The sequence below is a fragment of the Chinchilla lanigera genome, unplaced genomic scaffold (genome assembly GCF_000276665.1).
Source record: "Chinchilla lanigera isolate Chin_1 unplaced genomic scaffold, ChiLan1.0 scaffold00015, whole genome shotgun sequence".
In the NCBI taxonomy this organism is placed as follows: domain Eukaryota; kingdom Metazoa; phylum Chordata; class Mammalia; order Rodentia; family Chinchillidae; genus Chinchilla; species Chinchilla lanigera.
Window position 1 is genome coordinate 1,762,023 of NW_004955416.1, and position 13,390 is coordinate 1,775,412.

Below are 13,390 nucleotides of genomic sequence, written 5' to 3' on the forward strand. Positions count from 1 at the left end.
CAGGATTTGCTGAGAACTGATTTGTGCAGAGCATGATGGTATAGCAACAAGGAGGGTCCCCGATATGCCTGGTCATTGTCCTCAAGTGGTTCCAGTGGTTTAAGGGAAACAAGATACCCAATTTTAAGATGAAAAGCCCTAAGTGCCTTAAGAGAGTCACAAAGTGCTTTTTCACTTGAGAAAAGAGCAATTACTTCTGGCTAAGAGAGATGAAGGAAGCTTTCATGACTTTGGCACTTAAGCGGGGACTACAAGAATGGAAAGAATTTGAACACATGGAAATAAGTAAGGCAGTTATTGAATGAACAGTGAAAACAAGATGTAGCGGTAAGAAAAGCCATGCAGGAAGAATAGTGAATGGTTTGGCTAGTGCATGGAATGCGGTAAAGCAGTAGATACGTAAGTAAGCACAATAACTTTTACAACTGTATTAGTTAGCTGTGGTCTTCCCATTTTTAACAAAGGAGGAAATTGAGCACAGAGGGGTTCAGTGACTTGCCTAAGGATACTCAGCTAATGAAACTGGCATAGTATTCATATGAAAAGTCTGGATCTGAAAGAGTATGATAGACAAGCAAACTAAGTTTAAAACAGGGAGATTTTATAGCAAGCTAATGAATTTGAATCATACACTATAATCTGAGGACTGGCATGTTACAGCCCCTGGGCAAAATCTGGGCTACTACCTGAGTTTGTAAGTAAAATCTATTAGAATGCAGCATTGCAAGGTAATTCGTGTTTTGTTGGTTTTTGTGACCCTTTTATACTACAGTAGAGTGGTTGCAACAGGGTGTCCCAAAAAGCTTAAAATACTTCTCTCTGGCCCTTTGTAGAAAACATTTGCTTATGCCTGCTGTATTTGATTGGAAGTCATTAAAAGTGCTGGGGAAGGAAAATGATGGTCACAGAGATGTGCATTACTCATTGATACTGTCTTATTCTATAAGATGGATTAGCAGGAACTAGATCATTTAAAAGACTATTTTAGTTGTCTGTGCTCTTAGTTCTCTCACTCTTGGACCATCACTGTAGCCTTCCTCAGTCTTTCAGATTCTTAACTTCAAGGCTTAGAGAAATTCAAGGCTTACGGAACCCACGTAAATAACAAATATGAGCAAATGAATGAATCCCCCCACCCATGATCCAATCACCTTCCACACACATGGAAATTTGGGGAGGTATTTTAGACCTAAACAATAATACTTACTGTATTACCAGGTACTTTCCACATATTTTATAGGATTCTAAGAGAAGAAAAGCAGTGAAGTCATTTGCCATGCTTTTGAGAAGCTCTAGTCTAATATGAAAGGCAGGTACCTAAAAGCAATCACAGCTCAGTAAGAGACAGTAACCTTGTAAATAGGTATGTAGGAGGGAAGAGGGAAGGAAGCAACAACGTATGTAATGAAACTTACCTTTATTTAAGTAATAAATGTAATCTGGTGGACAGTGGAAAATGGGCCTCTTTTTCAACAAAGTGAACGTAAATGTTCTGGAGAATGTCAAGTAGAAATAACGTAACTGTCTCATTTTCAAAAACTGCAATTTTTAAAACAATGACAGGAAAACAGTAAGCCAAGAGTCTCCATCTCACCTGCACAGGTTGGCTGCCTGCCTCTGCTTCCTCCTGGGCACCGTGTATTCAAGAACTACAGGGAGTACTTCAGAAAAGTAAAAGCATTTTTACATAACTTTGTTCTATAGGTCTCCTTTTATTCAGTAACTGTAGCATGCATACATATATTATCTACTATATGAAGGGCTAGTTATACAGTACTCAAAATGGTAGTTACCATCTCTCTCCTCTTGGGCTTTCAGGTCTACTAAGAGCTTATATGTGATAATTTTTATTATCTGCTCCACTTGTGTCTTGACTATGTTCTGAGAAAAACCCTGAAATAGTTTAGTGTGTCTTACCTTTTCTTCATATCTGTAAGTATATGGTATAAATTGACAATATTTTAAAGCCACATATATATCAATTTAATAAGGAATAATTGTTATTTTTATTATCAGAAAAACAAGGTAATTGTGAAAAAAATTATTTCCCTAGGAGTTTAACAGTATTTGAAGTTTAAATTTTATTTATAATACCTCCAGGAAACAGAAAAAAATGAGGAAGTACTACAGATATAGCCTTTGTTTTGCAGTTTAGACTGTTTGTCTTGTTGAGTTGAAAATTTTTATCACATTTGTGCAACAGGCTAGCTTCTGGATATGACTTTTAGAAAATGTTGAGATCAGAACACTGAGAGAGGTCTTTGGTTTAGTAACCTTGGACTAGTAGCACTGGTTGAGTTTGTTGGTTTGGTTTGCTTTAGGGCACATCTGAGTAACATTACTGCAGGATACTTAGCTAATGGGTCCACATATTTAGTTTGTAGTCAGGAACCATTCCTGTGCTTTCTTAAAGTTTATCTCTTTGCTGAAAGATTATCCTTTATTGAACACTCGCTAGATAATAGGCGTGCTTCAATGTTATACATTTGTTAATTAATTTAATTCTCACAATGATATTTTGAGGTTGATGTTAAACTCCATTTGATAGATAATGAAACTGACAGTTACAAAAGTTGGCTAATTTGCCCCAAGTCTTCTAAGAACTGGCAGAGCTGGAATTAGAATCAAGAGTCACTGATATTGAAGCTACTTGCTCCTTAGCTGTGCCTTCTTGGTTTCCTTTTTCAAAAGTACCCTGTGAAAGGGAGACGTAATAATAATAACTGAAAATATTTGAAGGAGAGTAAGATAGAATCCCTGAGGTCAGAATTGCCCTCAGAATTGTCCGTGACTCCTCGAATCTGCAGAAGAGCCACCAACTAATAGGAAAATGTTTGCAGTGGCAACGAGGCTGAGGGTTAACTACCAACCCCTGCCTCTGCATCCCCAGCAACCACCACCACCAGCCACTGTGTTCAGAGGACAGGAAGAGTGGCTATAGGCCCTTCAGGTCACTCAGGGATTGGGAAGGTGATGAACAAAACCCTGGGAAAAGACAAGTTCTGAAAGAAGAGAGATTTGAAGATAAAAGGAACTATTAATGTAAAAGATGACCCCCCCCTAAAATTCCATTGAAATTAAGGGGGACTAAGAGCAAGTAATTTTTATCCATTCCTTTCCATGGCATTAGGGGGCTTCTAATAGGGTGCTCGCTTTGTAAAGAAGTCTGGCTGCAGCCAGGAAGAGTATAAGCTGTGGCTTCATTGACTTTGGTTAGCGAATATCTTAACGTCAGAGTCCCCAGTATAGTCTGACCTGGACTTGATCTGTTCAGTGCATGCGTTTCTTGTTTAGGAATAGTCACAGTGTTGCTGCAAACAGAAAAGTTTAGCAGGCAGTGTGGTGTAAACACTCAGACCTATGACAATATTAAGAAACATCCATTCCCAGGGAAGTTTTAAAAATGTATTTCTTCTTGGGTTACATAAAACATTACTCATCTTTGTCTCATTTGTATTTATTTTCTGGTGCACCAGAAAGCACGTTGAATTCATTGTGACTAAATTCTGAGTGTGGCCAGGGAGATTGTATTACTAAGTATGTGTTTTAAGCAAATTGTACAAAATCAGCTAAGAGCCAAGCCACATAGCCATTTGTATATGCTAACAAGTAAGTGATTGATATTGAATGAAAATTTGTTACTGACCTCCTAAAGAAAAGGCATGCTAGTTTCTAAATGTCTGTGAGTTGGTAGATCCTTAAATAACTGAGATTTTTAAAATATTTTCAAGGGATTTTAAGAATAAAGAAAACTATAGAGGATGACATAATACACTATGTTCTCATCACCTTGAATTACACCTCTTAACATTATGTTATATTCTTTAAAAGTTTTAATGAAAAAATAAACATTATAGGTACTCTAGATTAAAAGTTAAACTATTCCACATATTACCTGAGTCCTGTTCTCTTTCTCCACCTTTCTAGCAGTAATTTCTTTCATGAAAATAATTACTGTTTTATCTTTCTGTTGCTACAAGAAAACTGATTTAAAGGAGGAAAGATTTACTTTGGCTCAAAATTTCAGAGATTTTAGTCCATAATCACTTGGAGAGAGAGACAGACAGATACACACACAGACCAGGCGCTACTTCCTAATAGCCTATTCAGCTCTGAATCTATTGGTGGATTGATCCATGGACCATTTGGCTCCGCCTTTGAACACTGATATATTGAGGACTAAGTCTTCAACACGTAGTCCTTTGGGAGGCGCTGCATACCCAAACCATTGCAGTTCTCTTTCTAGTCTGTTTTGAATGTGTGCACATATACCTGCGTCTGTATATAAATATATGTAGATATGGGTACATACAGGCACATCGGTGAACAATATGTTTCCTGGTTGCTGTTTTAAAACCTGCATACAATGTGTCATATTGCATGCACGATAACAATAGTAGCTAATATTTATTGACTGGCTGCCTTGTGCCTGGAGCTTTATTAACTAAATCCTTTCAAAGAGCTATAATATAGCAAGCATTATTATTGGGAACCTGAGTTTTAGGAAATCAAGGCACTGCATAGAGACCACTTGTACAGGGTTACACTGTTAGTAAGTAATGGGGCTGAGATTAACTCCATGGGCCCTGGTACTACATGGACTCTACATTGTGTCATGCTGCAGGATTTCTTACTCTCTCAGAAGCATGTTTCTGATACCTGTGATTGTGAAATCATAGGTGTAATTCATCCCCTTTCAGAACTCTTCAGAGTTATCCCATATGCCACTAATTGACTATAATACACAGACAACATTGCATGGTGGTTGAGACCCATGGAATTAAATAGTGAAGCTTCCATCTCCCAGGATTGTTACAGGAATTTAAGTGGTTTACAAGGGGAGGGGCTAACTCCCCATGATGAGTGTTAATCATTCTTGACTGCAAACATGTGCTAATAAAAATAAAAATAAAAATAAAAATAAAAAGGGCACTATGACTGCCATTTGGATTATAGGTGGCCAAAAGTGGGATGGGTGGATGGATGGATGGATGGATGGATAGATAGATAGATAGATAGATAGATAGATAGATAGATAGATAATCATTAAATGGTTTAATTCAAAGAAGTAGGTAGAGCAGTATGTGACACATGAAGTACCCCACAAATGTTAGTTATTATTTGCTATTATCATATATTCACCACCTCCCCATTGAACCTAATCATTCTGTTGTTTCTGTCTTTTCATTGTCCCATATATTGCCAGAGTGGAAGCCCTGTGTCTATGTAGGGAAGTTTCTGTTGGGCTTCTGTCTGCAGGACAGGAGAGGAATTGATAGCTCTTTGAGTGTGCATGTTTTCAGTTTTGCTTGACCAGAGCCGCTGTAGCAGTTTATACTCCCTTGTGTACTGTGTAGCAGTTCCCTTTCCTCTACATCCTAACAGTTGGTATTGTCTGACTTAGATCTGCCAATCTGATGGATATATCATGTTGAAGTGGTAAATTTTTGTACTGGCTTCATTGAGATATACAAAATTCACCCTTTTATAAAGTGTACAATTTCATGTTGATCAGTATATTCTCAAGGTTGTACAACCATCACCACTATCTAATTTTAGAGGAAATCCCTTACCTATTAGCAGTCCCTGTACATTTCCTGTAAACTGCAGCCTATGGCACTGCTAACCTACTTTCCATCTGTACGGATTTAACCTATTCAGGACATGGAAAATAAAAAGAATCATATAATGTATTTTTGTGTGTCACTTTTAAGTGACTTCTTTCACTTAGCATGTTTTTAATGTCATCTGTGTTATAGCATATATCAACATCTTATTTCTGTTTATGCCCCAGTGATAGTTCATTGTATGGATATATCAGTTTTGTTTATCTATTCATCAGTTGATAAGAATTTAAGTTGTTTCTAGATTTGATATTTATGAATAATGCTAGTGTATTTCCATGCAAATTTCATGTAGGTATATATTTTTAATTTTCTTATACGTGTATGTATAAGAAATTACATACATGTATGTACATACTTGGGAGTAGAATTCTACTGGGTCATTTTACTGAGCATTTATTAGCTTTCTCATTGCTGGCACAAAGGACCTGAGATATACAACTTGAAAAAGGAAGGATTTATTTTGGCCCACAGCATCAGAGGTGTCAGTCCTTGGATAGGTATCTCCAGAGGAGAAAGGTTATGGCAGAAGAAAGCTGCTCAACCCCTGTCATCCAGGAAGCAGAAAAAGACAGGGAAGAGCCTCCAGAGGCCATGGAGACCCCCTTCCTCCAACGGGGCTTTACTGCCCAACAGCACTTCCAGCTGTGAACTCAGCAGTGGGCTGATGCCTGGATAGACACAATGCCCTCATGAGTCTGTCACCTTTCTAAGGTCCACCTCTGAGCACAGACTTTTGGGAAACATTTTAGGTTTAAATTATTAACATTCTATTCCTGACACACAAAAGATTCAGGTCCATCTCATTATGCAAAATATATCAAATCCATCTCTAAGAGTCACCAAAACTTTTCCAGTTCCAGCATTGCTCAGAAGTCCAAGTCTTAAGTCTCCTAAGACTTAAAACACACTCAACTATGAGGACCTGTCAAAATCAAAAAGAGAGTTAAAGACTTTCAACATTCCATAGCCTGGAGTAAATATTCACATTCCAAAAGGAAGGAATGGGAGCACAGAAAGGAGTCAAACCAAATTAAGTCCAAAATCTCACAGTGCAAACATTAAATTCCGTAGTCTATTGTGGTGTGTCATGCAAAGTGGGGCTTTTCAGAGGTTGCTAGATCTGGACTGTGTGATGCTGGGATCAAGGGTAGGTGATTACTAAATTAGTTCACTGATTGGTTTGGTATCATTCTGGGTAGGGTTAAGGGTGCTCTACCCTGGGTGTGAGTGCACCTGCCTTAAAGATATGTAGCCTGAATAAGATTTAAGAGACAGAAAGATAGTCCCTATCCCTGTTTGTCCCTTGTTTCTTGCCTGTTACTTGTTGTTGCTGCTGCTGTCTTCTGCTCTGTTATGCCCCTCTACCATTCCACCCTACCATGCAGCCAGCCAATTATAAACTGACACTTGTATAGACTGTTAGTTAAATAAACCTTTCCTCATTTAACTTTGGGCATCAGGTATTTTGTCTCAGCAACGAGAAAAAAGTAAGACAAGGTCTATGTCAAGTATCGAGGCACCAGGTGGTATGATGTGAGCTCCAAAGAGCTTAGGTAGTTCAACCCCTATAACCTTATTGGTTTGTGCCCTACATACCCTCTCTTTTGAACTAGCTCTGCACACTGCCCCTAGCTGTCCTCATCTGAGCTCACAAGTTTGTGTCATTTCCAACTTCCTGGGATATCCATTGTAGCTTTAGCTTCACTTCCATAGCTTCATGCTTTACCCACTCAGGGACTCCTGGAAGGAATTTCAACCCTGTTACACATTTTTGCTTGGCCTCCCTGGCCTTCCTTTGCAATCTGGATGGAAGCTTTCATGATCCCACAACTCTTGCATTCTGTATACCTGTAAAACCAGCACCATGTTTATAGTGTCACAGTCTGTCACTGGATTAAGCAATAGCTAGGCTCTCTTGGATGATGACTGCATTGGTCTCTCGAGTACTTATCTGACTAAACTCAGAGAAATATTTCCCTAAACTTCTCAGAGTGAGCAGGGTACCCTGGGGCTCTTTTTTCAAGGCAAAGTCTCTCCAAAAAAATTACACTTTTACACCATTGAGTCTGTGATGGTTGGGTTTGGGCCATTGCATGGATGCTTTCAAGACATCCTTCTCAAGGTCCCAGGGCAAAGTACTTAGTTTCTTTTTAATGACACTAATCTCTTCAGCGACCAAGACTCTCTTAGCTTCTACTTTACACATGCTCCTTTTCTAGCAGAACTGAAACTTTGTCAAATCATTTGGCTCTACTTTTTGTTCCCAGTGCTTAATGTAAATTTGGCTAAAAGCAGCCAGAAGTAGAATGCCACAGAATAAACATTGGGGCTGCCTTGAAATTTCCTCTGCCAGATTGTTTAGTCCACTACCTTTAAATTCATCCTCAGACAAAGTCTTAATATGAACCAAATATACAAATTCTTTGCCAGAATATAAAACAAATGTCCTCTAATCTACTTCCCAGTAGAGTCCCCATTTGCACCTGGAAACTCATGAGCCTGGCCTTTACTGCCCACATTCCATGTCAGCATTCTAGTCTTCTGAGCTCTGACCAGAATTGCCCATAAAGCTCTTACTGCATTCTAGGGCTTCTTTCATGGACATCTCCAAACCTTTCCAAACTACTTCAGCAAACCAGTTCCAAAGGCTTCTAAATGACATGGTCAGGTATAGTCATAATAATGACCTCATTTTTCTGGTATAAATTTGCTGTATTAGTTGGTTTTCCTGTTGTTAGAACAAAGTATTTGGCGTACATAAAGGAGGAAGAATTCATTTTGGTCCACCGTTTCAGAGGTTTTGGTTCATGTTTGGCTGGCTCCAAGGCATTAACAGCATAATGGAGAAATGTTGCTCAGCTTTTGTCAGCCAGAAAGGAGAAAGACAGGAAAGAACCAGAGCAGAAGATACAACCTCCAAGGGCACACCCCTAATGACTCATCTTCTCCATCTGGGCACACCTCCTAACAGCATTTTCAGCTATGAATTTATCAGTGAATTAATCTACTGTTGAGTATAGCACTTCCATGATCCAGTCACCTTCCAAAAACCCCACTGGTGAAAACATGAGACTTTGGGGGGATATTTTATACCTTGGCCATAACAGATAATTATCCTGTGTTTAATATTTTGAGAAACTGCAGCCCCATCAGGGTTCAAAGGCTCTAATTTCTCCACTTCTTCACTTCCAATGTCTTGTGTACCTCATTTCCCTGATGACTAATGAGGTTCAGTTTCTTTTCATGTACTTCTTGACCAATTGCATGTTTTCATCTTTGAAGAAATGTCTGTTAAAATCTTTTGCCTATTGTGGGAAAAAAGTAATTTGTCTTTTTATTTGAGTCATAAAGATTATGTATTTAGGATACAAGCCCCTTATCAGACAGATAAAATTTTTTCCCATTGTGTAGGTTGTCTTTTCATTTAATTGATGTGAATGAGTGTATTTTAATGTTTGTAGTTTCATGTGTTTGCTACAAACTTCATTTTTAAAAATTGTCTCAGTATAATCTGCTGAGGAGGAAACAAGCCTGAGAGAATTGATATGAATAATGCTATAGGTACATAGGGTACAGGTAGAGACTTATATCCTAGGCCTCTGATTGGCTGCACCAGTCAGGTTTTGTACAAGCGTACACCATGATGGTTGCAGTGACAAAGTCAGCTAATAGTGCATTTCTCGGATGTATCATGATTGTGAAATAATGCACGACTGCTATTTCAAAATACTGCTTGTTCAAAGCATGTGGGTTCCTATCTAACCTGACTTTTCCCTTTTTCTTCTTTTTGCCTCTTTCTTCCTTTACCTCCTCCCCCTGTATGCTCCCTGTTTCTGTTTCAGATTGAAAATGGCTCAAGCATTAGTCAGCAAACTGACATCGGAGAAGAAAGTGGAAACAAAAAAAATCAATCCCACAGCTAGTCTGGTAAGCTGCATTTTTCAACATAGCCTCCAGATTTTTCATTGTAACTGAGGTGCTCCCAGAATGTCTGAGTTTAAAGAATAAAACTCGAGGATGAAACGTAGTGTTCAGACCCTCAGTTCTCCTGTAGAGTAGCATATGGTAAAACAGAAGATGTGAGGGTAAAGGAGCAAAGCATGGCTTCATACATTTCCCTACAAACTCAACAAAGAGTACTTCTTGATAAGCCAAATTTCATCACTTATTTCATGTCCTTCCCTATTCCACTCACACCACAGTTCTCCTTATCTTAAAGTACTACTCTCCTGAAAGGTGCTACATTTACCTTCATCAGTTCTTTTTCTCCAATTTAGAGAAGGGGCAGGATGTCCTATTTTGATGGTTGAGAAAGTCGAGTTGCAGAACAGCATAGCCTGTGTAGTGACACTTGGCAAATGGATACCAAAAACCAGGACCAGAATATGGGTCATCTGACCTCTCGTCCTGCTCAATAAACCAGCAGTCCATTCAGTCATTCTAAATTTGAGAGAAAGTTGTCCTCAAAAGTACAGTTTTCAGTAAGGGTTCTGGTGAATTTCCACCTATATGTTATGGACAATAGAATAGCTAAATGGTTAGGAACTAAGGATATTGGGAAAGAGACTGCCTAGATTCAAATTCCAGCTTTGCCAATTAATAGTCATGTAACCTTGGCAAAGGTACTTCTCTTCTTTCTCTTGAGTGGAAATAAAAGGAAATAATATTAACTTTCATGGAGGATTATTTAGAGGAAACTGGGAAAATACGTATAAAGCACCTTATACATACTGGGAACTCAGTAAGTGTTAACCATTTTTCTTGTTACTGTGAGATCCATCAGCTTTCAGTGAACCTGAGAATGCATGGTATTATCACTCTCTTCACTTTTGTATTTAAGCCCAACCTTTTCTAGTTGTGTCTCATAACATATTTGATCCTTTCATATTACAAGGTTGTTTTTTTCCTTGGAGGGTACTGTTTAATATTATTGTTTGAAGATCCAAGTGAAGTCTAAATAATAAAATGAGATTGTTGTCCACAGTCTCTACTAACAACCTCGTCTGTAGCTAAATGAGAGTTGTGTAATGTTGAACAAGAAATTGAGGTGTTAGTCCCAGAGAGCTGGGTCGGGTCAGGGTCCACTGCCCCAGTCTGTGTGGATATAAGCTCTGTGCCCGTGTGGTGGTGCATTTATTAAACTCATTTACATGATTTTCAGGCCAGTGGTTCCGCTCTGCTTTTTATCTTCCTCCTTTATCAGCCTCTAGCCCTTTCCCTGTATCATTTAGGTGGGGCTTGACCCAGACTTTTATAGCCAAACCTGTTCCTTAGGGACAGAGAGAATGGGGTCACCCAGGTAGACAAAGTGGAAGCCGTGAATTTAATGTGATGCCTTTTATAACTCAACCTACTCTGCCATCAAGCACCCAATTGTAATGCGAGGCTGTGTGAGGATTGTTACACGGTCTGTTTGTGAAGGTTGTGGCAAATAAGGGAAGAGATCATAAACTGATTTCTGATTCCATTTCACAGTCAAGGATGAGTTCAAAGTCGTGATAAGTGTGTAAAAACTCACCAACTTCAGTTTAGGTCCAATCCAACTTAGATATTTATTGTAACACCGCAGCTCCTAGCTCATAACCAACTGAGGGTCTGTTCCCAAAAGGTTTCTCTCTGCTCCTGCTCCTTCTGAATGAGTGCCCTGTTCCTTTTCCCTTTTAGCCTGTATTTGCCCTCCCTGAGCAGCAGGAACCCCAACTCCCAGTAGGCTTAATTTACTTTGCGGAGTTATGGAGGCAGTGAGAGAGTGGCAATCCATGGTTTGGGGTTGGAAACGAGGTTTTGTTTTTGCTTCGTCATGCCTAGACTCCCTAAAATGTCTTTCCTGTGTATTCCCTAGTGCCAACAGCTAGCCAAGGATGGGGTGGGGGGAGCCACTGAGTGACATTACAGAATTACAGTTTTTGTCATGAACGAGGAAGTAAAACAGCCCAGCCTAGCCTAGTGAAGATCAGTGTTCTGGATGGGAAGAGGTGATTGACTGGGTAAGTTGTTCACTTCTTGTTCTTGTTTCAGGGCGGTAAGAGTATTGGGCTAATAGAAGGAGCAGGCAACAGGTTTAGGAGAAAGAAGGATGTATGCTCATTTCTAGGGCACTTGGTATCATTGTACTCAGCCTTCTATTCAGAATTTGAGAAACGTATCAAAATTTGAGAAAGACAAAAAAATGGAAATAACAATAATGTCCTTTTTCTCCCTTAACAGAAAGAAAGACTGTGTCAGAAAGAAGCCAGTATGAACGCAAACTAAGATGGAGACACAAGAAAATGATGGTGGTGCAGGTGGAGAACCTTGCATTCTTCACAACCCCAGTGCTGCAGGAAATGCGGGAAAGATTTCTCATTAAATGTTTGCTTTGCTCAGCTCTTCCTGAGGGTATTGTGTTGGCTACTTTTCTCTCCTTGCTGAGACAAAATACCCAATGCCCAAAATTACAGAAGGAAAGGTTTATTTAGCTCACAGTTTGTGCAGGTTTCAGTCCATAATCAGCTGGCTCCAAGGCAGGGTGGCAGGGCCCAGGGGCAACAGTTCAAGGCAGCAGAAGCAATGAGAGCCTGAAAAGGGGGAGAGCGAGCCTCTTTCCCTCCCTTATATTTCCACCCAGAGCAGGTGTAGCACTCACGCCATGACCCTGCCCTCCTCTTGCACAGGATGAGGATGCTTACAAAGTGGACCCTGGTTCCCTGCATCTAGTTAAATTTCTAAACTTCTCAAATTAACACAATGCATCAACCATTACAGGCATCTACAGGTGCCCTGTGTCTTCCTGTAAGAAGTCCCTTATTAAACCACAGGAGCAATGAAAAGCTGTTTAAAGAAACACTGAGGAATATTTGGTAATTGTTTCTTATAGCAAGTCCAAACTCCACTCCAATGTAAGATAAGAAGAAATACCAGGATTTTTCAAAAAAAAATTTAAGATTTAGATTTCAGGCTTCCTAGTCCAAGTTTGATATATATAACCCTGTTATGGAAAGGAGAAGTTCTTTTATGACAGTTGCCTTGAGAGAATTCAGGCCTTGGTTTTTACATGTTACTATTTTGATTATTGTTCTATAGTATCTCTATGGGCAAAACATTGAAACCTATTGCAGTTGTTCTTTGAGAGACTTAAGGCTGTGTATTTCCTGGACGAGAGCAATGGTTTGATTGTTGTTGTTCATGTAATGAAAAGGAAATAAAATGCAGTTGTGTATAGGTGGATAGTTTATAAATAACTATTAACTTCATCGTGGAAAATAAGCTAAGATATTAAGAGTTACCATCAGCCACTGAGAGAGGTCTATTCTTTTGTTTTTCTGTCAGTTCCTTGTAGCTTCCTGGGGCTGCAGAAACTCTACCTCCACCCAAAACAAAAGCAGTAATAACTGAGAAGGGACAGCCTTGGGGCCAGACCACCTGCTTGGACAGGTAACTCTTTGCCAGAGCACCTTTCATGGTTCAGATCCCTTGTGAATGGGAAGTGGCATGTTGGCATGCAGCTCAGTTCTATATCACGTTGTGAGACTTGAGGTTGGATCTCTCCCACTGCCCTCCAGAAGCAGTTTCCAAACTCACTGATGGCTGCCTTTCTTCATGACCTTGGCAGACAGGTATGCGGAGTAGGTGAGACAGAGGTATTTGCTGTCAAAAAGTTTCATGGTAGGTGAAAGAAGTTCTTTACAGCAAAGTAAACAGCAGTGCTTCCATTAATATTAAACTTTGAATGGAGTATCAGGCACAGGTTTCTTTTTCTAACCCTGGCTCTTGAGTCATAGAGG

The 13,390-nt window shown here is 39.4% G+C and overlaps 1 protein-coding gene across 6 annotated transcripts in view; it reads left to right on the top strand.

The window, feature by feature from the left end:
• Positions 1-12,003, top strand: part of Fmn1 (formin 1) — a 408,229-nt gene extending 396,226 nt beyond the window's left edge. For all 6 annotated transcript variants that reach the window (XM_005381169.1, XM_005381170.1, XM_005381172.1 and 3 more), the window contains 2 exons: positions 9,470-9,554; positions 11,835-12,003. In XM_005381169.1, coding sequence (XP_005381226.1) covers positions 9,470-9,554; positions 11,835-11,879 — 130 coding nt within the window. In that variant the 3' untranslated portion in view covers positions 11,880-12,003. The remainder of the gene's footprint in view (positions 1-9,469; positions 9,555-11,834) is intronic.
• The last annotated feature ends 1,387 nt before the right edge of the window (positions 12,004-13,390 follow it).